The 24,792-nt window shown below is 39.4% G+C and overlaps 1 protein-coding gene across 1 annotated transcript in view; it reads left to right on the forward strand.

Moving 5' to 3' along the window:
• The window catches only part of LOC134006717 (zinc finger protein OZF-like), a 36,249-nt gene extending 12,216 nt beyond the window's left edge, over positions 1-24,033 (forward strand). The window contains exon 2 of the mRNA XM_062445734.1: positions 22,389-24,033. Within this exon, the coding sequence (XP_062301718.1) occupies positions 22,389-23,617 (1,229 nt within the window). The 3' untranslated portion in view covers positions 23,618-24,033. The remainder of the gene's footprint in view (positions 1-22,388) is intronic.
• The last annotated feature ends 759 nt before the right edge of the window (positions 24,034-24,792 follow it).

A 24,792-nucleotide genomic window follows, 5' to 3' on the forward strand; every position in this document is an offset into this window, starting at 1 on the left:
TTAAACATAATTCTTTATGTTCCTAGTTCATGTTGTTGAAAAGCTATTGACTTTTCAACTTTTTTTTCCACTTTCTTTTTGAAATTTTAAATGTGTAATTTGTTGATGGTCCCTAAATATACGCGTTGTTTAGGCAGCCAAAAGCTAAGCGGCCGGTCGTAGCGTCGCTAAACTCCGGCTAAATTAACACAATTCTGGGCGTCTGAATATCTGTTGAATATCGAACTTCCAACCAACTTTACCACGGTTGATTCTGCTACAACTTCTTCCGAAAGTTTCGTTCACCCACAGAGGAAACCACTGGAGCTCGAGCATCACTTTGAACACAGAGTAGGCTAAGTCATGATCTCCTGTTTTAATGTTACAACAAATTCACAACTTGTTTGACACAAACAACGCCAATTTGACTGCTGTTAGAAAATGTTTCACAGATAATTAGCATCAGTTTTTCATGTGTCTGTAACTTAGCCAACAGTTTTACAGCCTGTTCACTGACAACACCTGCTCAGAACAAGTAGTCTAGGCCTAGTCATATTTTCGTTATCACACGATGACTGACATATTGTCACATTATAAACATCTCTCTCCAAATAGGCTTAATAATTGTATTAGCACTAAATACATTTAAGTGTATTGCATAGTTGATGTTCAAGGTCACTTTTAAAATCATGTCATATTTTATAATTATATCCTGGCCATGGATGCATTAATCATTGCATCTGCGGGTAGCCAAAACATGAAGCATACATTGTGAAAAACCAAATAAGTGCCAAAGGCAAGAACCATAAGAGCATGTAGTTAAACAATTTACATTTAAACAACATGAACCTCAAAAGTGCAAGAGTGTACCTGTAGAAAAGCAAGCAACAATAATATATTCATTACTCATATCTCTTTCTTTTCTTCTAAACTCGATGCATACAAGAAGTGTTCAACACAATGCACAATACAAACTTCCCCTTGCTTAATCCAATCCAAGGAATTAACGTTTGAGATTAGTTTTAGCATGGACATCAATAGTTTAAAGGAGTCATTGACTGCAAAACTGAGTTTACCTTGTCATAGTTGAATAACAACAGTTTGGTGGGTAAAATGGACATACAGTGAACCTCAAGTCCCATTGACACCTCTCTCCTATAAAAATCTCACAATTAAAAAATGTAGTTGTAAAACGGTCGGTTTCAAAAAAGCAACATTTGTGACGTCACAAATGTGGCTCCACATTTTTGGCTCTGGTCTGTACCTTTGTCACGCCCCAAAATTTAGATCTCAGACACTATACTTCCACGGGAATTACAAAGAAGAAGGTTTGGAAGTTTTTACAAGGATATTGAAAATGGACCACGGTTGTAAATGCAGTGTTCCAGGCTTAGGCCGTAAGGTGAACCCTGTTATCGTTTCATCACGCTCCACAGTCTGACATATACACAATCTTTAGCTCATAAAAAAGAACTAGTCGTGCTAAGCTACCAAAAAAAAAAAAAGTTTGTCGCTGAAATTCCAGTCGATTGTCGATGCGTCTGTTTTATGCAGAACTAGTTTCTTCAGAGCGTAATAGGATTTTGGTCACGAGTGGTGGCACGGTTCGACACGTGATCGTTCTACACCAATAAGGTAGCTGCTTTTTGTCAACAGAGTGGCAAGATGGATGGATATGGTTGGCAAATAGAGGATGGGACCTTGCACGTCACCTGGATGACCAGAAATCCGGCCCCTGACAGTGTTTTGCATGTGATGCACTGTGGCTGCAAAAGTGCCTGTGAGACAGGCAGATGTTCCTGTTTTTCTGCAGGACTGTGTTGCACAGATTTGTCATTGTTGTAACATTCCATTCATTCATTCATCCACAAATGAAAACAACACTGATCAACCATAAAAACAATCTTTATGAAAAATATGAAATATGATAATAAAATAGTACAAAACAGAATAAGGAATAACAGATTAACCCTTTCACACGTAGGTTCTAAATTCCTTGACTGGTCCCCCAGAGTGAGTTTTTTATGCGCGTGAGTTTGGATCAATCTCAACGTTCCAGAAATTGATTATGACGCATTAAAATCGAATTGCTAAGTATTTCTCGGTTCGCATTTTCCATTGACCTAGTTTGCACCCCGTATTAGTGACGAATACTCCATTCATTGGTTGTTTTGTTTATCCACCTTCTCGTTACGTATTTCTTCCGCTTCAGGGGACTGGCGGAAACCTTCAAAGTAGATATTTTGGCTATTATTCTGGTGACTGAAGTATTTGTATAACTCAAATTATACCACCCATATAGTTTGCACGATACTGAGATGAAAGCATGAACTGTTGTATTTCACGAGGTGATGTTTTTGCCAAACTAGCTAGCTCGTAGTGTAGTAAAGAGTCAATCAACAAGTTAGCTGTTGCTAATTTACTAGGCTATGTTACGTTGTTTGTGTGGTCGGATTATAACGAATACAAAATAATTTGGATACATCCAGTCAGTCTAATTTGATTTATATTCATCGTTTTGTTTTCTCTAGCTGGCTTCCATCTCGTAAACCTTCTGAGTTGGCAACGCAGCCAGTGTTCACAAAATAAGTTACTGGATGGGAGCCAGCTAAACGAAAACAAAACGATACATTACAATCCTAGTAATACGCTAGACTGACTAGATGCACTTGCATTACTTTGTTATAATCCTACTACACAAACTACGTAACATAGCCAAGTAAATTAGCAGCAACTGTTGATCGTCAACCAAATTGAGCTATAGGCGAGACTGGAACATGACTCCCACACACCTCGGCGAAAGGCGATCAAGCAAGCTCATGCTGCTTGGATACCTTCAAACCTTTTTGGTTGGCATCTTTATCTGGGAAACTTTTCTGGTGAGTAGATTATTTATACCCACAAAATATACACATACCTGTGGCATGATATTGAGACGAAAGCATGACCTGTGGTTGTTTTCCACTATCTGATGTTTTTACTAGCTAGCTCGTAGTAAAGGGTATTATTCAGGTAACTAGCGATTACTAACTTGCCATGTTTAGTCAAATTAAAGCAAACACAATAATTCAGACATCCATTCTATATTGATGGCTATGTTTTGTGATCTCTTGCTACCATCTACTGTCATTAATTTCCGTGTTGATAGAAAATGTATTCCTCATTTATTGTCAGGCCACAGTTCAAGCAAAAATGAGAGGCAAGTGTAATTTGTTTGGAAAATCTGGGCTAGGGCTAGTTGATGGACGACATGTAGAATAAACCAGACTTTATGCTTATTCAATCTAACAACCTATTGAAATGACAAGACGGCAATGTATGACTGTAATGTTTCATAGGGTAATGAAACGCACCACTTGTCATACCACTTGATTGCCTGCTGTTGACCGTTTTCTATATCTTGAACATCTCCCTATAATTTTACAGGTGAATGTTGGCCTGCACAGGCCCCGTTCCAAGAAACAGAACATGACAGCACTGCTGTACAAATTGTCCATGTATAGTACATGGCCTTCTCTCAGGTGTCGAGCAAGTACGGTCAGCACAAAGTGACCATTCCTTGCTGAACATCAACGAGACCGTCAAACACCTAATTCCTTGATGTACCAGCAGCATGTTTATTTTTTTGCAAAGGCTGAAAGCCCATCTCCCATCCCACACCATCACCACATTGCATAGAGGGACTGTAGAGAGCATCCCAAGGAGTTGCATCACGGCCTGCAGAGGACAGTGAGGACAGCTGAGAAGATAGTCAGGATCTCTCTGCCCTCCCTCACAAACATCTATACCAAATGCTGCATCCCCAAACCCACACGCATTGTGGACAAACCCATGCACCCCACACGCTCCTGTACATCATCAAACTCAATATTTTTGCATATTGCTGCTACCTCAATAACTGATGTCCATGTATTATGGTATTAGTATGTTATGTTTACATTCAGTTTCCCTTGCACTAGCTTACTTGTTTACATTCACAGTATCCCCACTTCTTGGTGTTTTGAGGCATTTGTCACAAATTTCATCTTGTCTTATTGGACCAATTTTATTGACCTAATTCCACACAGTTGTTGTAGTTGTCTAGGTTATGTCTAGGTCCTGGAAGAACGTTGTTTTGTTTCATTGTGTACTGTAAGTATATGATGACAATAAATACCAGTTGACTTGTCATGACAACAGATCCAGAAATCCCAAGCCCTTCATGATCCTGGATGTCCATAGTGGATCCTGTGTAAAGGATCATGTCCTAAACATAGCCAGTACATCACACAACTCAAACATGCTGTACCTTTTTGCCGATATGTTGACGGAAGCTTTGCCTACCCCTACACAGTAAGGTTTTAAATAATTTTGATGTGATATTTTTTATAGCTGTGTGCTAATGATATTCATTGATATGTAACGTGACAATGACGAGATTGTACCCTTTCCTGGACATGTAATTAGCTACCTGAAATGAGTAAAAGGATACGTGTTAAAAATTAAGAAACGTGTTGGTGTGGGCTTTATAACTTATTAAAATATTTATTAAAATAACTTAGTACTGTCATTACTGTTCCGATTTTTAAATATTCACACAGGTGAATCCACAGTGAATTGATATGATATATTATCGTAGTGTAGCTTTCGAGAAGCTAACTTGGCTAATGACGATAATGTAGGCTGCCATGTTTTTTGTTTTGATCAGTACTCTGCATTGTGGGTGTCAAATGGTCAACGAGATGACCTAATCTTCTCACGAGAAAATACTGAGGTGTACGGGGTCAAGGGGTACATCATCAAGGGTCATATTTGTTGCCGGAAGACAAAAAAATCAAAGATGGCTTCTAGTAGCTCAAAACGAGACGAAAGACAGACGAATGTCAGATGTTTTAGATGCATATTTGTGAACGTATATCTATTATTTCGATCTCTGGTTGGTTGTACAATAGTAAAATCTGTTGAAAGCGATAGCCAAGTCAAGGAAAACGGATAATATTATGGTTTACTAGGTGGCGTGAGTAAAGCGTGAGTTATTTTTGGTTAGCTGTTAGCTAACATTAGCTAAACTAAATTGTTTGAACGTTTTCTTATGGATAATAAAGGTAAACTTTCTCAAAATATACAGTAAATTGAGATTCATGTTTATAACATACGCGTAGGCTAATGCTGAAGAGTTTATTGTTACGTAATAAGCCAAACTGGACATTCTAAAGGACGCGTTCCAACACACCGGTGTGTTGGTACGCTCCAGGGACCAGCCAGGACTCAACACACCGGTGTGTTCGTACGCGTCAAAGGGTTAAGGACACTCAGTCCTCACTGTCAGGACAGTTATCTTCCAGTTTCTCAGTTTCTTTCGTGTTGGCACAATTACAACAACGACATAAGTCTGTGCAACACAGATCGGGTGATTTAGAAGACCGTACTGTTCAAACTAGCTAAGAACATTAAATGTAGCAAGCTAGTCTAAAGACACGTTAGCATGCTAGCACAGCTAGCCTAGAATACTGTATTTCTTAGATTAAATGCCGCACCAAAAATGAACATTGTGTAATAAAAGCTGCAGCGTTAAATCTAAGAAATACGGTATTTCATTTTCCTGACTGTGTTTCATTCGAATAAATAACCTTTGTTATGTAAATCTATTAAAATTAAAATCTATCCATATTCTCCATAAACAAGCTTTAAAAACACTTGATAAAAAAACAAAAAGTCACCATCACTGCAATATCCTCATCAAACATAATATCTTGAGTTGGGAGAACCTTGTTAAATTCGCTGATGTGTGTTTGGTTTTTAAAATTTTAAATGGTATGGCTCCACCTCCGTTTAGTGATTTTATTAAACAGCGCACTCAGAGTGGCAGACACACTAGATCTGCTTCAAGAGGTGATTGTATTATTTCACATAGGTCTAGCTCTTTTAGCAAATCTGCATTTTCTGTAAATTCAGCACACACTTGGAATGCTCTGCCATCACACATATGCACAAAAGACACAAACATAGCCTTAAGGAATGGCTTGTTGCCAATCAGGTATGCAAGCATTAATGTACTGTCTGCTTATGTGTGTTTGTCATGTTGATGTATGTTATGTGCCTCAGTGCTATATATGTGCTTGTACTGCAGGTACACTTTTCTGTTGCTTATATGTGAACTGGGTGTGTCTCCGTTACTGTATGTTTATTGACTTATTTTAGCCTTAGTATGTTTAATATTTTGTAATTTTAGGCTGCCTTTAAACATCTGGCTGGGGACAGCAGATGAAAATTAAATCTAACTCTGGCGCACTTACAGTTTTGCTGTTGATCAGTGTGCATTGTCCCTGAAATAAATAAATCTACAATTCACAATGCATGTTTGGCTATGTTGCGTCTTTGCTCTGCATCTTCGCTCGTTGTAAACCAACCAATCAGTGCGCAGCTCATCTATATATTCATGAGCATACCATAAAAGGCAGAAAACCTCTCGTTTCATCCTACGGCTATTTCACAGGGTGCATTAGGGCGCATAGAACAGCATCCGGGCTGTTTTCAGCCCAACCAATGTTACATACCCTATTCTGAGACATTTAGTCATTTAGAACCTTAAGGAACAGTGTGAAATACCCCCAAAAAACAGTCAAGTTTAAGCGAGTGCGCGAGCCAAATTGTTTCGCAATAATTTGAGCGCAAATACAGTACCGGTGTTATTGCCCAAGTGGTTTCCCAGCTGTGCGTTCACCTAACAGCAGCAGCTTCCGTCTGCCTCTATCACCAGATTCGTCACAAATTCACAAACATATTAGTGGCGATTTTGAAGTCGCATCTCATATTTGCTGCAGCGAATAGGAAAGTATAAGTGTATACTTTCGCGTTATTAACGGCGTTAACGCAAACCCATTTTAACGGCGTACATTTTTTTATCGCAAGATTAACGTTATTTTTGGCCTAGCAAACTTTGTAGTTTTTTTCACATGCTGTTGCAACAACTACGACGTTAGAAAAACTACAACATCACACCGAATCTAGCTAGACCGGAAACAAAACAGGCACACTGCACACACTTGTTTGGGCTTGCGAGCCGGCTAAAGAGTAGTAGGCTAACGTTTTGAGTGGATGGCGAGCGCGAGACGCCGAAATGGATGCCAATAAGATTCTGAATGGAAAGTTTACTTTTAAAAAGTTGCCAAATGGTTCCATTGACAATACCAAAGTGATCTGTGTGTTTTGTCGTTGTGAACTGAGCTATCATCGCAGCACGTCCAGTCTGAAATACCACTTGATGGCCAAGCACACAGCTGATGCTAATTCTCCGCCCCCTCGTCAAAGCCAGGCGATTGCAATGTTGTTTAAAAAAAACATTTGCACTAAGACTAAGCAATCCGATTCACTTTTCCATGTTGGTAAGAGCATTAAAATGAGAAAAAAATTATGGGCCAAAAAGAAATCAAGGGACATTTAGAATAGATAAAAATGTGCGATTAATCGCGATTAAATATTTAACATTTACATTTATTCATTTAGCAGACGCTTTTATCCAAAGCGACTTCCAAGAGAGAGCTTTACAAAGTGCATAGGTCACTGATCATAACAACAAGATAGCCACAATAACATTGCGAGTAGCCAAAACATGAAGCACACATTGTGAGCAACCAAAGTAAGTGCCAAAGGGAAGAACCATAAGAGCATGTAGTTAAACAAGTTACAATTAAACAACATGAACCGCTATAAGTGCAAGTGTACCTGTGGAAAAAACAAGCAACAATAATAAAAACAATATATCACAGCGAGTACAAAAATGTAAATCAGTTACCACTAACCACAAGAGCAACAAGTCTCTAAGCAAGAGTCATTGTGATCCTTGAGGAAACTAACATCGGGTCAAGCGAACCATTCCTAAGTACCGTTGTACTCCCGGAACAAGTGCGTCTTGAGCCTTTTTTTAATCGTTTGACAGCACTAATAAAAATACGAGCAACGCAATAGCAAACAACACGAACCTTTTGACGCTGGCGTTGTCTAGGTAGCGCAAATATTGAGGGATCCTTAGGGGTGGGAAAAGAAGACTAATAATATATATGTGAGAGAACAATGGTTGTGCTCGCCGAAGGCGTGAGCACACCCAATTATCACAAACATTTTCACAACAGTGTTTCCCACAGAATTAGATTTTATTTGTGGTTGTAGGCAGGGGCGGAGCCAGATGTTGTAAACATTAGGGGCATAGCCCAAACCTAGGTCCTAGTATCGCTTTGATGTGAGTATAAATAGAGACCTCAACAAGTAATGCCAGCACTTAAGCAACAAAAAAAGCATTAATTTGAGCACAAAATAGTTTTTGGTAATATAAACATTACATGGACTCATATTGGTATATTTGTCGAATGTATTTAACTGTGTATTATTATATTTAACTTGACTGTATCAGTTATCAGGGAAGAAGAGGCTGGGCTGGGATAATCAATGCGCGCAAAAAAGTTACATATTTCTTTGCCATGTTAAACAGTAAAAACAAAACAAAAAGAACTAGAGAGGATACAGTTTCTGGGGAAATTGTAGGGTGTGCTTGCTTGCGTCGGTTGCAGATGGGTCCATTTAATAAACAACCTGAACCCCCTTTGAAACAAGCAATTCTAACCACGTTGTCACCGGCAGTATTTTTCAGATGGAATCGCGATTCAAACAGTACTAGTACCATCTGCTGACTGAAAATATGCCCCCAAACACGTAAATAAACTTGATATTTATTTAGGGGGAATGGCTAATTCAAAAAAAGTTTGCTGGAAGCGATCATTGTCAGTAACAAAGCCAAAAGCGACTTTTTGGTCTCAGTCTAGAGCCCTGCTGAATTGTGCTACGAGCAAGCTAGCCTAGCTGCTGTTGCTAGCCAAACTACACTGAGGGGATTGTTTGAATGCGACGGAAATTAACTTAAATTAAAACTTTCTTTTGACATAAAGTTTAGGCTGTGGCATTGAAGACAGCGACGCACCACACAAGCTTGAGTTTAAATACATTCTTTAATGTGACATTACTTACTGTACATGCAAGTCTTGAATTGCTTAAATGTATAATGCTGCTAGTACACCACGGCACGATACGATACTTGCTGTGCAACAGTCTCTATGCACGTTGTATCTAATGCGTTGTTGCTAACGTGTGCCAACGTTGTGACGTAGGCTAGCACTGAGTACCCTTCGTTGACATAAGGCACTTTTTTGTCACAAAAACGTAATTTAAACTTAAACCATGCAACGGAACGTAAATAAAAATACAAGCAACTCAACCGCTACCAAGACGAAACTTTTGACACCTACGTTGTCTATGTAGTCCAAATATTGACTGAGGCTTAGGGGTGGGAAAAGAAAGAATAATAATAATATATATGTGAGAGAACAAAGGTGGTGTGGAAATATATGTGGAAATAAATGTGGTGTGTAAAAGTCTCAAAAAATAAATAAATGTGGCATTAGGAAATAAAAGTCCCATTAAATAAATAAATGTTGTCTTTACGTCATTTTTAAATAATTACATCTATTTATTTATTGATGTCGGTAAATGGATTCAGCTATATAATTATATAATGCTATATTTATGTATTTATTGCCATCTTTTTTTAATTTCAGAATTTATTTCATAGCCATATTTATTTATTTACCTATTTATTTATTTATTTAATTTTGACTAACTCGGCGTTCCATAGTCACAGAGGGCTTCACATACACCCATAGAACTGCCCCTTAACCCAGGGCTCCAGACTAACTAGAGGGTTGGACTCCGCCAGGGCTGCCCTTTGTCACCGATTCTGTTCATAACTTATATGGACATAATTTCTAGGCGCAGCCAGGGCGTTGAGGGGGTCCGGTTTGGTGACCTCAGGATCGGGTCGCTGCTTTTTGCAGATGATGTGGTCCTGTTGGCTTCATCGGGCCGTGACCTTCAGCTCTCACTGGAGCGGTTCGCAACCGAATGCGAAGCGGCTGGGATGGGAATCAGCACCTCCAAATCTGAGGCCATGGTTATCGACCGGAAAAGGGTGGAGTGCAATCTCCGGGTCGGGGAGGAGATCTTGTCCCAAGTGGAGGAGTTCAAGTATCTCAGGGTCTTGTTCACGAGTGGGGTAAGGATGGAGCGCGAGATCGACAGGCGGATCGGTGCGGCGTCCGCAGTGATGCGGGCTCTGCATCGGTCCGTCGTGGTGAAGAAGGAGCTGACTCGAAAGGCGAAGCTCTCTATTTACCAGTCGATCTACGTTCCTACCCTCACCTATGGTCACGAACTGTGGGTAGTGACCGAAAGAACGAGATCGCGAATACAAGCGGCCGAAATGAGTTTTCTCCGCAGGGTGTCCGGGCTCTCCCTTAGAGATAGAGAAAGCTCGGTCATCCGGGAGGGGCTCAGAGTAGAACTGCTGCTCCTCCGCGTCGAGAGGGGCCAGTTGAGGTGGCTCGGGCATCTGATAAGGATGCCTCCTGGACGCCTCCCTGGTGAGGTGTTCTGGGCACGTCCCACTGGGAAGAGGCCCCGGGGAAGACCCAGGACACGCTGGAGGGACTATGTCTCTCGGCTGGCCTGGGAACGCCTCGGGGTCCCCCAGGAAGAGCTGGTGGAAGTGGCCGGGGAGAGGAAAGTCTGGGCTTCCCTGCTTAGGTTGCTGCCCCCGTGACCCGACCACCGGACAAGCGGAAGATGATGGATGGATGGATATTGTTTATTATCATTTGATGCTGGTAGTTCATGAAGAAAGGGACATCCTTAGTTTTTTCATTCATTCAATATTTTGCATAATAATTAGTGGTGGGCCGTTATCCGCGTTAACGCGCTGCGATAACGTGAGACTCTTATCGGGCGATTAAAAAAAATATATCGCCGTTAATCTATTCTCAAAGTTGGGTTTGGAGCTGGGTCTATACTACGCAAGCTATGATGACTTTCACCTTGATATTTTAGCACGGATGTATACCTAGCCGAATTGTATGGAGTTAGATTAGTTTCATAATTCACGCGCTTAGATTCACAAATGCATTTTTTTCAAAAAGATATTCTCTGCAGCCTATCAGATCGTCTCTTCAAATTTTAGCCAATCACATTAACGTGTGTATGTTGACTTCAACAACCTGCCATAATAACGGACAAAATGTCTCCTTCAGATCACGAGCAATGTCGTCTGGTAGCATGTAGGTGAAATATTGCTTGTTAATCTTATTAAACCGGTTATTAATACGTGATTGAATATTCTTGAGAATGGCAGGATCCATGTTTAGTAATTTTAAGTGTTTCCTAGGCTAACGTTTAGCAAGCTAGCTGTGATTGGCTAAAATTGGAAGAGACATCTGATAGGCTGCAGAGAATATCTTTTAGAAAAAATGCATTAGTGAATCTAAGCGCGTCAGGAAATTTCCAAAAATCCACACACACAAATGTAGGGATTTGTAACTTGTGTTCTCCGATTTGTAACTTGTGTTCTCCGATTTGTAACTCATGTTTGTCAGGTTGCAAACAAATGTAATGGGGTCATTTATTTGTGAATCTCGTTACATTTGTGAATCACGAAATACATTTGTGAATCGCGTTACATTTATTTGTGAATCATGAAATACATTTGTGAATCATGTTACGTTTGTTTGTTTGAATTATGAAACTAATCTAACTCCATAGAATTGCAGTGTAGGGGGCGAGAACAAGTCTTCGAACCTGTGTGTATGCCTTGTGTATGAAATTATCACATCAAACGTGACGTGCTAACATGGATGCAGCTATGAAGCCGCCTGGTTTGCTTCAGGGAAAATGTATTTTGTATAGTTTGTTTACCGTAGGAGTTCTTCCAGTCTCAAATACCACCTAAACGCAAAGCATCCCTTAGCTAATGCGGAAGATGCCGGGCCAAGCACTGATGTAGCGCAGGGGAAGAGTCGTCATCAAACTACTGTTTGAGTGCAACCGAGGCAAGCCCGTCAGCACAGCTCTATCAGCCAAGCTAACTAATCTAATAAACAGTTAATAAACACAAGTACATCTTATTGAACATAATTTATTTTCATCACCAATTATCATAGTAGAACAGCTTTCTCAAGCAGTTTGTGATGCATTTTGGAAACAGGAGATGAGCTCCTGGTCTAATGCGCCACCTGGCTTGAGAAACCCGTTCTCAAAGACTTACTTTTAGTCATTATTTGGGTAGCACACATATTCTGACTGCCTTCGGCGGAATTCAAATGAGCCATTTTAATCTAGATTAACGCCAAGATTACAGTGAGATTAATCTAGATTAAAAAAAATTATCTATGACCACCACTAATAATAATACATAAATGTATGAATTGTTATCCAGTGAAATTAGGGATTTATATTAGCAAAGGGGTTTAGCACTTTTGCAAGGCACTGTATTCATGTCACATTCTCATTGGGGTCTGAGCACCCCTAAAGGTCTGATCCTAGAATCGCCCCTGGTACAATTTCTGGGGAAATTGTGGGGTGTGCTTGCGTCGGTTGCAGATGAGTCAGTTTTTTTACAGACATTTTTACAACTGATATACAGCGACGCACCACATCAGTTTGAATTTAAATACATTATTTAAAGGCCATATGGCAGGTTTATTTTTCCAACGAATTTGCGCTATTTGCTTGTTGGAAATAAACATTTTAACTGTTATCCATTGTATTTGATGTGGTTGGGTGTCACAAAACGGAATATAATACGAAAAAGTAGCTACTTTTTGCAATGATTCTTTCCCCCACAATGCATTGCATGACGTCACGTTGGGGAGACGACAGACCAAAGCCAGCTTAGAGACCATTGAAATCGATTAGAAATAAACACTAGGCTAGTACCAGAGAATGTCTAATATGGTCTCTGCTAGTACCATCAAAACATGGGACATCTAATCGGAAATGTGTTTACAACGTCAGGGAAAATATTGAATTGGGTGTGCTTTGCCTTTGGCAAGGGCGCAACCTTTGTTCTCTCACATATATATTATTGGGTGTGCTCACGCCTTCGGCGAGCACAACCATTGTTCTCTCACATATATATTTATTATTTATTTTTATTGTTTATTTTCGCCCCCCTAAGGATCAGTCAATATTTGGACTACATAGACAACGCCTGTGTCAAAATGTTCGTCTTGGTCTCGATTGCGTTGCTTGTATTTGTATTTACATTCCGTTGCATGGTTAAGGAGGTTACAAAGTTTTTGTGGCAAAAAGTGCCTTTAGTCAACGAAGGGTAATCAGTGCTAGCTACGTCACTACGTCAGCACACGTTAGCAACGACGCATAGATTGATGTGCAGTTGCACAGCGAGTATCGTGCTGTGGTGTACTAGCAGCACATGTACATTCAAGCAAATCAAGACTTGCATGTACAGTAATTAAATAATGTATTTAAACTCAAGCTTGTGTGGTGCGTTGCTGTCTTCAATGCCACAGCCTAAACTTTATGTCCAAAGAAACATTCTCATTTCTGGCCCTTTCAAACAATCCCCTCAGTGATGTTTGGCTAGCAACAGCAGCTAGCTTGCTCGTAGCAAACTTCTTTTGAATGAGCCATTTCCCCCTAAATTAATGTCAAACTTGTTTACGTTTTGGGGGCATATTTTCAGTTAGCAGACAGTACTTTTTGAATCGCGATTCCATCTGAAATACTGCCGGTGACAACGTTGTTACAGTAGCTTGTTTCAAAGGGGGTTCTTGAGTAGGCTAAATGCTTGAAAATATCACTAGATGGGAAAAACTTAAGGGGACGGACCCACCTGCAACCGACGCAAGGGAGCACACCCTACAATTTCCCCAGAAATTGTACCCTCTCTAGTTTATTGTTTATTTTCACCCCTAAGGATCAGTCAATATTTGGACTACATACACAACGGCGGTGTCAAAAGGTTCGTCTTGGTAGCAATTGCGTTGGTTGTATTTTCATTTACGTTCCGTTGGATGGTTTAAGTTCAAATTACGTTTTTGTGGCGAAAAGTCAGTCACTGACGTTAGTAACGTCATGACTGACGAAAACACGCGACTACCTGTAGCAGAACATTCGTTTCGCATCTGTTAACTTGGGGGATAGCTAGGCTAACTATAGCTTTACTGCAAGGCAGCTGCAGAAACGCCACAAGCAAAGAGGCCAGGGTGATAACTATTTACTCATTGGGTAAATAGTTTGTTCACACTTTGTTCTCTCACATATATATTATTGGGTGTGCTTTGCCTTCGGCAAGGGCACAACCTTTGTTCTCTCACATATATATTATTATTTTTATTATTCTTTTTGCCCCCCTAAAACTCAGTCAATATTTGGCCTACATAGACAACCTAGGTGTCAAAAGTTTCGTCTTGGTAGCGATTGAGTTGCTTCTATTGGGATTTACGTTCCGTTGCATGGTTTAAGTGGAAATTAAGTTTTTGTGGCGAAAAGTGAAGCTAACGGTGGCTAACTTGCTAGCCACAGTCAATGACGCTACTTACGTCACTAACGTCACGAAAATTCGCGTGACTACCTCTAGCAGAACATTAGTTTAGCAGCTCGTTAACTTCTGGGAGATAGCTAAGCTAACTGCTTTACTGCAAGGCAGCTGCAGAAACGCCACAAGCAAAGAGGCCAGGGTGATAACTATTTACAAATTTTACTTTGTGACATGACACACAATTGTGACGTGTAATGTACAATATAAGCTGATTTTTATTAAGGAAGTACATCTACTTTAGGAAGTATTAGCATCATGACATTAGCCTCTGTTGCCCGGGCAACACATACTACAGTGGTCTATGATGCATCTGTTTTCAATCGTTAAAATAAACATTCCTCACAAATACATTTTCGTTTTAGGATTTATTATGACATTACATTACAAGTAAACGATTTGTGTGTGAAATTATAATTACCTGTGGTTTTAAACCAGTGTTGCTCACTGAAACGCTGTAGCCTACGCTAGACACTACAAAAACATCTACACAGCTGTAGGAAGTCAAACGGCAACAGAACATGTTCGGCACTCCCCTTACTTAAATCAAAAATCTATCTAACTACTAACCTTAACTGCATTGCCACAGCCTAAACTTTGTCAATCTGTTCATGAAAATAATTCACTTCAGCCTAAACCGTACAACGGAACGTTAAATCCAATTCAACCAACGCAATCGCTACCAAGACGAACACAGCAGTAGTCTAGTACTGTACCGTAGTACAATTTACCGGGGCAGCTTCTCCACACAGGGCTATATCGCATTTTGCGTTGTTACTGACAATGATCGTTACCAGTGAGCTTTTTATGAAAGCGATTTTCCACTAAATAAATGTCAAGCTTATTTATGTTTTTGGGGGCATATTTTCAGTTAGCAGATGGTACTGTTTGAATCGCGATTCCATCTTATACTGCCGGTAACGTCGTAGAATAATCTTCAAAGGGGGTTCTTTATTCATGAATGAATCCAATATGAGTAGGCTAAATTCCTTAAAATATCACGAGAAGGGAAAAACTTAAAAGGACGTTTAAGTCATAGAGATTAGGTCAATTTTTACACCGGTCTGACAAATTTATTTGTTTTGATTCAACGATGAGGCTGCCTCTTGCAGGTGAAATAAGACATCTATTTCATTCTACACTTCACTCGTATTTTCAGTTGTAAATGAGCAGCAAAAAAAAATGCTTTTAAATCTATGTAATCTTTATAAATAATAAGTATGCATTTTTATATAAAGTATACAGAATTATCAGTTGTAAAAATGTCATTCAAAAACGGACCCCTGTGCAACCGACGCAAGCAAGCACACCCTACAATACAATTTCCCCAGAAATTCCCCCTCTCTAGTTATTAGTGTGTTTTCTGCAAGCAAAAACACTATTGTTATTCTGCATACTTTTTTTTTTTTTTTTCTCCCACTTTTTTCCGTCGCCTACTCCTTTCACACCGTTTAAGCTAGAAACACCGTTCAAACTTCATTTGATAAAGTCTGAACTGCTCTAGTGTGCTATTACTTTTCTCATTGATAACTAATAATTAATACATTAATAAAAGTTAAGGTATTAAAGTTTAAAGTGCCAAAAAAATGAATGGGTTTCAATGGTTCAGAATGTTCAAGTCAAATTCAATTGTGACGTCATGCACTGACAGAACTGTTTCTCACCGCGTCAATTTTTGACACTGTTTAACACTTTCCTGCCTGAATATGCATACTTTTTCAAATAATATACCTGAACTGTTTATACCATTTTGAAGACAATATTTAGGGCTTTCTAATGATGTAAATATTTATATGATCATGTTAGGCAAATCATCCTTTATCAAGACGATTTCACGGAGCCATTCTGACAAAAATCTTCTCTGTCTGCATTACTTTTTTAGAAAACCTCATTTTTAACCACTTTCACTACAAGTTAGAGGATATGTTAGATCGTATGAAATGTGCGTACATTTGTCGTGAATTCAGAACAGCAGACAGATTTAAGATAGACTATTTTGTTTAAAAGTTATGACCACTGAAGTGATGAGTGGGATAACGCAATTCCAAGCTAGCGCGATGGCTCTCCATAACTAAAAACGGTTCTACTTTTTTCCACAATCGACCAAATTGGCCAAACAAGGTATGTACATTGATCTTAAAGTGTACATAATCTAGCTAGATTATTTTTCTTTAAGAAACTTTCACAGAAATCTGCAAAAATTGAGGCTCAACACTGTCATAGCCGACTGAAAGGTTTTTACTTTTAGTTGACGATATTGAACACAGACGTTAAGAAACTTGTCTTTACTCTAAATATCTTCTCCGTTTTCAATTTGAAGCAGTAAATCTAACACATTAGGAATTCTCCCACGACATCCGCTCGCTCTGCTTTGACAAATATGTTTTCTCAGTCCACCATACATTAGACAAGCTAATTTCCGAACACTTTCAATACAAGATACAGGCCATGTTAGAGTTGATATATATATACATAATTGTGTGGGCAATGTAGAACAGCAGACAGATTTCAAATATGATCTTTTGTTTTAAAGTTCTGGTCATTCTAGTGACGAGTGCTTACAACTCTAGCTACGACTGTCATCATACAGTACTGTACAGTACTAGCTGCCATAGAATGGCGAAACTAGCTACGTCTATCGTTCGTTACCTACAAACAAATGCTTCGTAACAGAATTTACTTTTTATCGGCGATATTGACAAAGAGGTTAAGGAACTTGTCTTTAATCAAAAGATCGTCTCCGTTTTCAATTTGAAGCAGTATCTACCTTACTGTAGGAAATCTCCCATTGCATCCTCTCTAGCTTCTTCGGCTAAAGATGGACGACAATGACGATGCATGCATTATTCACGCCTACGGTGTTAATACAGTCTGTAAAAATACCACTTTGACACACTTGCGAGAAATGATCCGCTGGCTAGATGTAGCATGATCTTATTTACCACCCACAATAGTTCAGCTTTTTTTGCAGCAGCATTCTGAGTTAGAGTAGCTAGCTTTTCCAGTTGCACAACAAAGTCACATAATGTGACGAGATTGAATTTAAAAAACTCACCAGGGACAACGACAACATCGGCAACCCTGCACTATGGATTATTATTTTGATGTCATCTTTAAATTAAGTGTCTGAACAGGACTGGTTGTGCAGGCACGCATGATTAGTTTCTCCTTCATCTTGAACCTAAAACCTAGATTCTAGGTTAGAAATGTTGACAATGACCAACAGTTGCTACGTTACAAGAAACAAGGAACCAATCCGATTGGCCAACGCTCTTCACTGTTCCACTGTTCAAACTTTTTTCTGTTTCTACATCTTTCAATTATTAATACTTTTCAGAATGGGTTTTATTCGCCAAGAAACATCACACAGACAAGGAATTTACTGTGGCAGGAAGGTGCACACATTAAACATATAAGAATCTTAAATAAGAAGTGTACAAGTCTAACTAATACTAAGGTTTAAAAATGTAAAAGGTTTAGAATGAAATAAAATGGCTCTAACATAACGCTTTAACATTTATGAAATTAAATAAGATACCCTTTTCATCACTCTTTTTTCTCCTTTTTCAACCGTGAGAAAATATTGCAATGCATAACAATGACAGATATACTGTTAACACTGTCTCACCATTTTGGTTTCAAAGCAACACTTTTTTTCACCTTCATACTGCTGACATACTTTTGTCTGCTATGATATTGATAACTGTTATGCAATATACTCTTCATCACTATATTAGCTCATTTTTCTAACTTCAAACTTTTTTCTGTTTCTCAATCTTTCATTCTTTAATACTTTTAACTAGTGGTGGGCCGTTATCGGCGTTAACACGCTGCGTTAACCTGAGACTCTTATCGGGCGATAAAAAAATATCGCTGTTAATCTATTCTCAAAATTGGGTTGGAAGATGGGTCTGTACTACGCAAGCTATAATGACTTTCACCTTGATATTTTAGCGCGGATGTATACCTTGCCGAATTGCACTGTAGAGGGCGAGAACGAGTCTTTGAACCTGTGTGTATGCCTTGTGTATGAAATTATCACATCAAACGTAACGTGCTAACATGGATGCAGCTATGAAGCCGCCTGGTTTGCTTCAGGGAAAATTTATTTTTAAGAAGCTTCCCAATGGAAACCTCGACAAGACTAAGGTTGTTTGCACCTTGTGCTATGCGGAATTAGTTTACTGTAGAAGTTCTTCCAGTCTCAAATACCACCTAAACGCAAAGCTTCCCTTAGCTAATGCGGAAGATGCCGGGCCAAGCACTGATGTAGCGCAGGGGAAGAGTCGTCGTCAAACTACTGTTTGAGTGCAACCGAGGCAAGCCCGTCAGCACAGCTCTATCAGCCAAGCTAACTAATCTAATAAACAGTTAATAAACACAAGTACATCTTATTGAACATAATTTATTTTCATCACCAATTATATAGAACAGCTTTCTCAAGCAGTTTGTGATGCATTTTGGAAACAGGAGATGAGCCCCTGGTCTAATGCGCCACCTGGCTTGAGAAACCCGTTCTCAAAGACTTACTTTTAGTCATTATTTGGGTAGCACACATATTCTGAAGGCCTTCGGTGGAATTCAAATGAACCATTTTAATCTAGATTAACGTCAAGATTACAGTGAGTTTAATCTAGATAAAAAAAAATCTATGCCCACCACTACTTTTAACGATTAAAAATGTATGAAAGTCAATAAGATACTCTTTTCATCACTGTTTTTGCTCCATTTTCAATAGTAAGAAAATATCGCAATGCATAACAATGACAGATATACTTTTAACACTTTTTCTCACCATTTTGTTTTTAAAGCACATACCTCTTTTAAAATTTTTGTAAAACCTTCTTCACTATTCAAGCCATCAAAACAATCGTTTCAACTGCTTTCAGCAAACACACACATTTTCTTCAGGAAATGTACCTTTCTAGTTATTATTGTTTCTCTTCACACCCCTAAGTCTTCGTCAATATTTGGACTACATAGACAACGTCGATGTCAAAAGTTTTGTCTTGGTAGAGATTGAGTTGCTTGTATTTGTATTTCCGTTCCGTTGCATGGTTTAAGTAGAAATTAAGTTTTTGTGGCGAAAAGTGAAGCTAACGGTGGCTAACTTGCTAGCCACAGTCAATGACGCTACTTACGTCACTAACGTCACGAAAACTCGCGTGACTACCTCTAGCAGAACATTAGTTTAGCAGCTCGTTAACTTCTGGGAGATAGCTAAGCTAACTGCTTTACTGCAAGGCAGCTGCAGAAACGCCACAAGCAAAGAGGCCTGGGTGATAACTATTTGCTCATTTTACTTTGTGATATGACACACAATTGTGATGTGTAATGTATATAAGCTGATATTATTAAGGAAGTACATATACTTTCGGAAACAGTAGTCTACTATTTCACTGAAGCATTAGCATCATGACATTAGCCTCTGTTGCCCGGGCAACACATACTACAGATCTATGATGCATCTGTTTTCAATCGTTAAAATAAACATTCCTGACAAATACATTTTCGTTGTAGGATTTATTATGACATTAGATTACAAGTAAACGATTTGTGGGTGAAATTATCATTACCTGTGCTGTGGTTTCAAACCAGTGTAGCTCACTGCAACGCTGTAGCCTACGCGAGACACAGTCTAGTAGCTAACAAAAACATCTCCACAGCTGTTTAAGTCAAACGGCGACGGAACATGTTCGGCACTACCCTTACTTAAATCAAAAGTCTTTCAATAGGTGAAACTATCTGACTACTAACCTGAACTTCATTGCCACAGCCTAAACTTTGTCAATCTGTTCATGAAAATAATTAATTTCAGCCTAAACCGTACAACAGAACGTTAAATCAAAGTCAACCAACGCAATCGCTACCAAGACGAACACAGCAGTAGTGTAGTACTGTACGGTAGTAGTACAATTTACCGGGGCAGCTTCTCCACACAGGGCTATATCGCATTTTGCGTTGTTACTGACAATGATCGCTACCAGTGAGCTTTTTATGAATGAGCGATTTTCCACTAAATAAATGTCAAGCTTATTTACGTTTTTGGGGGAATATTTTCAGTTAGCAGATGGTACTGTTTTAATCGCGATTCCATCTAGAATAATCTTCAAAGGGGGTTCTTTATTAATGAATGAATGCAATATGAGTAGGCTAAATGCCTGAAAATATCACGAGAAGGGAAAAACTTAAAAGGACGTTCAAGTCATAGAGATTAGATCAATTTTTACACCGGTCTGCCAAATGTATTCGTTTTGATTCAGCTATGAGGCTGCCTCTTGCAGGGAAAATGAGAAGACATCTATTTCATTCTACACTTCACTCGTATTGAGTTGTAAATGAGCAGCAAAAAAAGATGCTTTTAAATCTATGCAATCTTTATAAATAATATGTATGCATTTTTATATAAAATATGCAGAAATATCAGTTGTAAAAATGTCATTAAAAACGGACGCCTGTGCAACCGACGCAAGCAAGCACACCCTACAATTTACCCAGAAATTGTACCCTCTCTAGTTAGGGATAATCTTGCAGGGTTTTTCCTGGGTCAAAATGGGTCTTCGGTGCTGTATATATATTCTTTTTTTTCTAATCAATGTATTTATTCCCAGGTGGTTTGCATCTCCCTCCCCCCCCCCCCCCCCCGGCTATTGGGTTATTGTAATAGTCTAATATTTCCCCTAAAGCAATAAAGTTAGGCTACTTAAAGACACCTTACACTCATAAAGTATGTTCTAAATGGCATAAATGATGCCAATTAATAATTGACGTAACAACTTATTGTGAATGGTCAGTAGCCTAGCCTATCGATTAAGGTAGGCCACTCTGAAGCATGTACACTGCCTGCTTCATTTGATCTTGATAGGCTAAGCATTCTGTAGCAAATAATAACAAACCCACTTTTTATTAATGAAAACTACTTCAGTATAATAATGCACCTAAAATACAAACCTGAGCAAGGGCAGCAATTGCTATCGAATCAACAGACATGTGCAATTTAGCTAGCAGTGGAAGAATACAAACAACAAAAATCACCAGTTAACTTGATTCAAATTTGCAAGAACTATTGACTTGTACAATAACAGGCTTAAATGAACTGACAACATAAGTTATACGACTTGCAGTTCTCAAGGACGCACACACGCAATCTCAACTGCGGTGTGAAGCGCGTGTCCGTGCAATTCTCCGACATGCACTCTAACAATCACTGCTGAAAGACGGCCTAAAACTTTGTACAGCCTGATTTCTGATACCGTGGTGGCAGAAATGTAGCCATAGAGGAAACACTGCACTATGTATTATCATTCCAGGTTAAGAATACCAATGGAGGCTGCGTTGGAAATTGTAAATAAAACTTTTGTCAGCATTTTGAGTGCAAATTTCATTTGCATTTGTACAGGTGTATTTGTGCACGTCGGGCTGGCCCTTGCAGCGGAACGACAGTTTACTGGCCGCTCTGTCCATTCGCGCACCTCACAGTTGCGTATTGATCAGACAAGAAGACACGCTTATCAACTCGATTACTATTGATCAAAACAGAACGAGGGTTCGGCTGTGGCCTACTTGAAACATACTATTGAGAACATATTCGCTGACATGCATTGCACGCGTGATGAACACAGGCTTTTTGTATTTATTTTTTATCGATGACTTTTTTTTGCCTTTGGCGCTCGGGATTTGTCATAGGCGCTCGGGAAAATGGCTTTGGCGCGCGCCAAAATGTTCTCTATGCAGGAAAAACCCTGCCTATCTTATCACCTCATCTCCTTGAGCTAAACAGTCAGTCAAGGTCCAATTGGTAACGGTTAAGATAAATTATACTTTAAATGCTATGTAACTGCAAAGTAATATTTAGCAGTAAGAACGTAACAGTTAGGAACTGATGTGTAACATAATATGCTAAGATCACAAAAATTGGTCTGGTTTTAGCTGTCAGACATGTTGGATTGCATAATAACTAAGTTGATCACAAACATACTCTTCTTTCCCCCAGATGTGCAGCAGCTCTCTCTCCCGGAACCCCCACAGATTAAAGAGGAACAGGAGCTATGGACCAGTCAGGAGGAAGAGCAGCTCCAAGGACTGCAGTCTGAAACTACACACTCCGTGTTCACTTCTACCAGTGTGAAACACGACTGGGATCAGGAAGGTTTTTCTGAATGTTCACATCTTGACCAAACTGTTAAAGTGGAGAACAGAGAAGGAGACTCTCTACCCAGCAACACAACTGAGGAGCAAATCAAAGCAGAGCCTGATGGAGAAGACTATACAGCATCAGAACCAGGCAGTGACTCTCAGCCCCTCTCTGTTGAAGCTCCAGACTGTCCTACAGCTCAGAGTTTGGAGGAGGAAGAACATGAACGAGAGCTGCTTCTTCGAAACAGAACACAAAACAATGAGGCTCTGCCAAGGCAACATATGCCACAGATACGTTACACAAGACAAACACTACATCAGTGTCTAATATGTTACAAAACTTTTAGTGAAAAAAGGGCTTTGGTTTATCATGTAAGGACACACACAGGAGAGAAACCATATCAGTGTCAACAATGTAACAAACGGTTTAGTCAGAGTAATATTCTGGCTGTGCACATGAGAACACACACAGGAGAGAAACCTTATCCATGTCAGGAGTGCAGCAAACGCTTTGGTCAAAGGGAATATCTGGTACAACACATGAGGACACACACAGGAGAGAAACCTTTTCAATGTCAGGAATGTAACAAACAATATGCTCGAAAATATACTCTGGTGGCACACATGCAGGCACACAAAGAGAAACCGTATAAATGTCAAGAATGTAACAAAATGTTCACTTTGAAGGCACATTTGGTTGTGCACATGAGGAGACACACAGGAGAGAAACCATATCAATGTCAGGAATGTAACAAAATGTTCACTTTGAAGTCACGTTTGGTTGTGCACATGAGGACACACACAGGAGAGAAACCTTATCAATGTAAGGAGTGCAGCAAACGGTTTAGTAAGAATTGTAATCTGGTTTCGCACATAAGAACACACACAGGAGAGAAACCTTATCAATGTCAAGAATGTAACAAAATGTTCACTTTGAAGTCATATTTGGTTATGCACATGAGGTCACACACAGGAGAGAAACCTTATCAATGTCAGGAGTGCAGCAAACTCTTTGCTCGAAGTCGTTCTCTGCATAAACACAAGACGACACACAGGAGAGAAACTGCATCAGTAACAACAATGTAACAGATCTTTTTCTGGGTGGCTCAGTAGGGGTGGGCGGTATACTGGTATGAATGCGAATACCGGTATGACGTTGTGCCATCATATGGATTTTGCGAAATCACGAAATATTGATAAATGTATTAAGTATAACATACTTCTGTTTGGTATAACATATAAGTCAAGTGATACAGCCTAGTGGACCAGTCCAAATTTGTATCTTTTACTAATAAAAAACATTTAAGCACGCTGCACGCAATTGTGCCAGCCAAACATTCATTGGAGTAAACTGCTTTTGTTGGCAAGTGTAAGCAAGCCTTAATGATGTCTGAAAATATTAACGCCAGTGGGGTTGATTTGCCGGACGAATAAGAATTGGTAAAAAAGGGGGCCTCTTCTGTCGTTTGGAAATGATTTGGTTTTAAGTTATCCGACATCGACCAACAGTGTCGTCGAATTGTGCTTGCCAAATGTGGAAACCCGCTCCGCTGTAGTGGACACACAGCCTAAGGCTGAGGCCTATATGAAGCAAGTACAAAATACCTGGGATATCTTTAGGTTACCTGACTTCACTGGCTCAGAATGGGCCTTTGAGGGATGACTATGCATGACAGTAACCATGATGGGTCTGCGAACAGTAAAACAAACAAGACGGTACATTTTCGGAGGAAATTGTGAGGTGTGCTGATATTTGATAAATAGTGATATTTCTGTATATTTTAAGTATCCATACTTATTATGTATGAAAATTGCATAGATTTAGATCTTGACATCGCCATTCAAACAGTCCTCACTGACTTCACGTAATGCTTACAACATAGAAAGGTCTGCTACAGTAGGCTATCATCAGGATTTGCAAGCTAGCTAAATTTATACTATATAAATTAATTTTGTAGACATAACGGATTTTGCCACTAAATGAGTGACTTGGCATTATTTTCGGACATACTATCAACAATCGAAGTGTGTTACACAATGCTGCAAGATCGTCTATACTCGTGCATTGCTTGGTATTGTAGCGACAATGCTCTTGGTACCCAGAATGCCCCACGGCAAGCTGAAAAGCTACAAAGTTAAGGGCATTAGCTTAGTTAGATAAGCATTGTTTGGAGTTCTATTGTTGTGTTCGTTCTGTTTTTATATGTGTAATGCTATGGTCTGTAGTTCAGATAATTTGAGTGTTCACCCTGATTGGGAAT

The sequence above is a fragment of the Osmerus eperlanus genome, chromosome 1 (assembly GCF_963692335.1).
Source record: "Osmerus eperlanus chromosome 1, fOsmEpe2.1, whole genome shotgun sequence".
Classification (NCBI taxonomy): Eukaryota; Metazoa; Chordata; class Actinopteri; order Osmeriformes; family Osmeridae; genus Osmerus; species Osmerus eperlanus.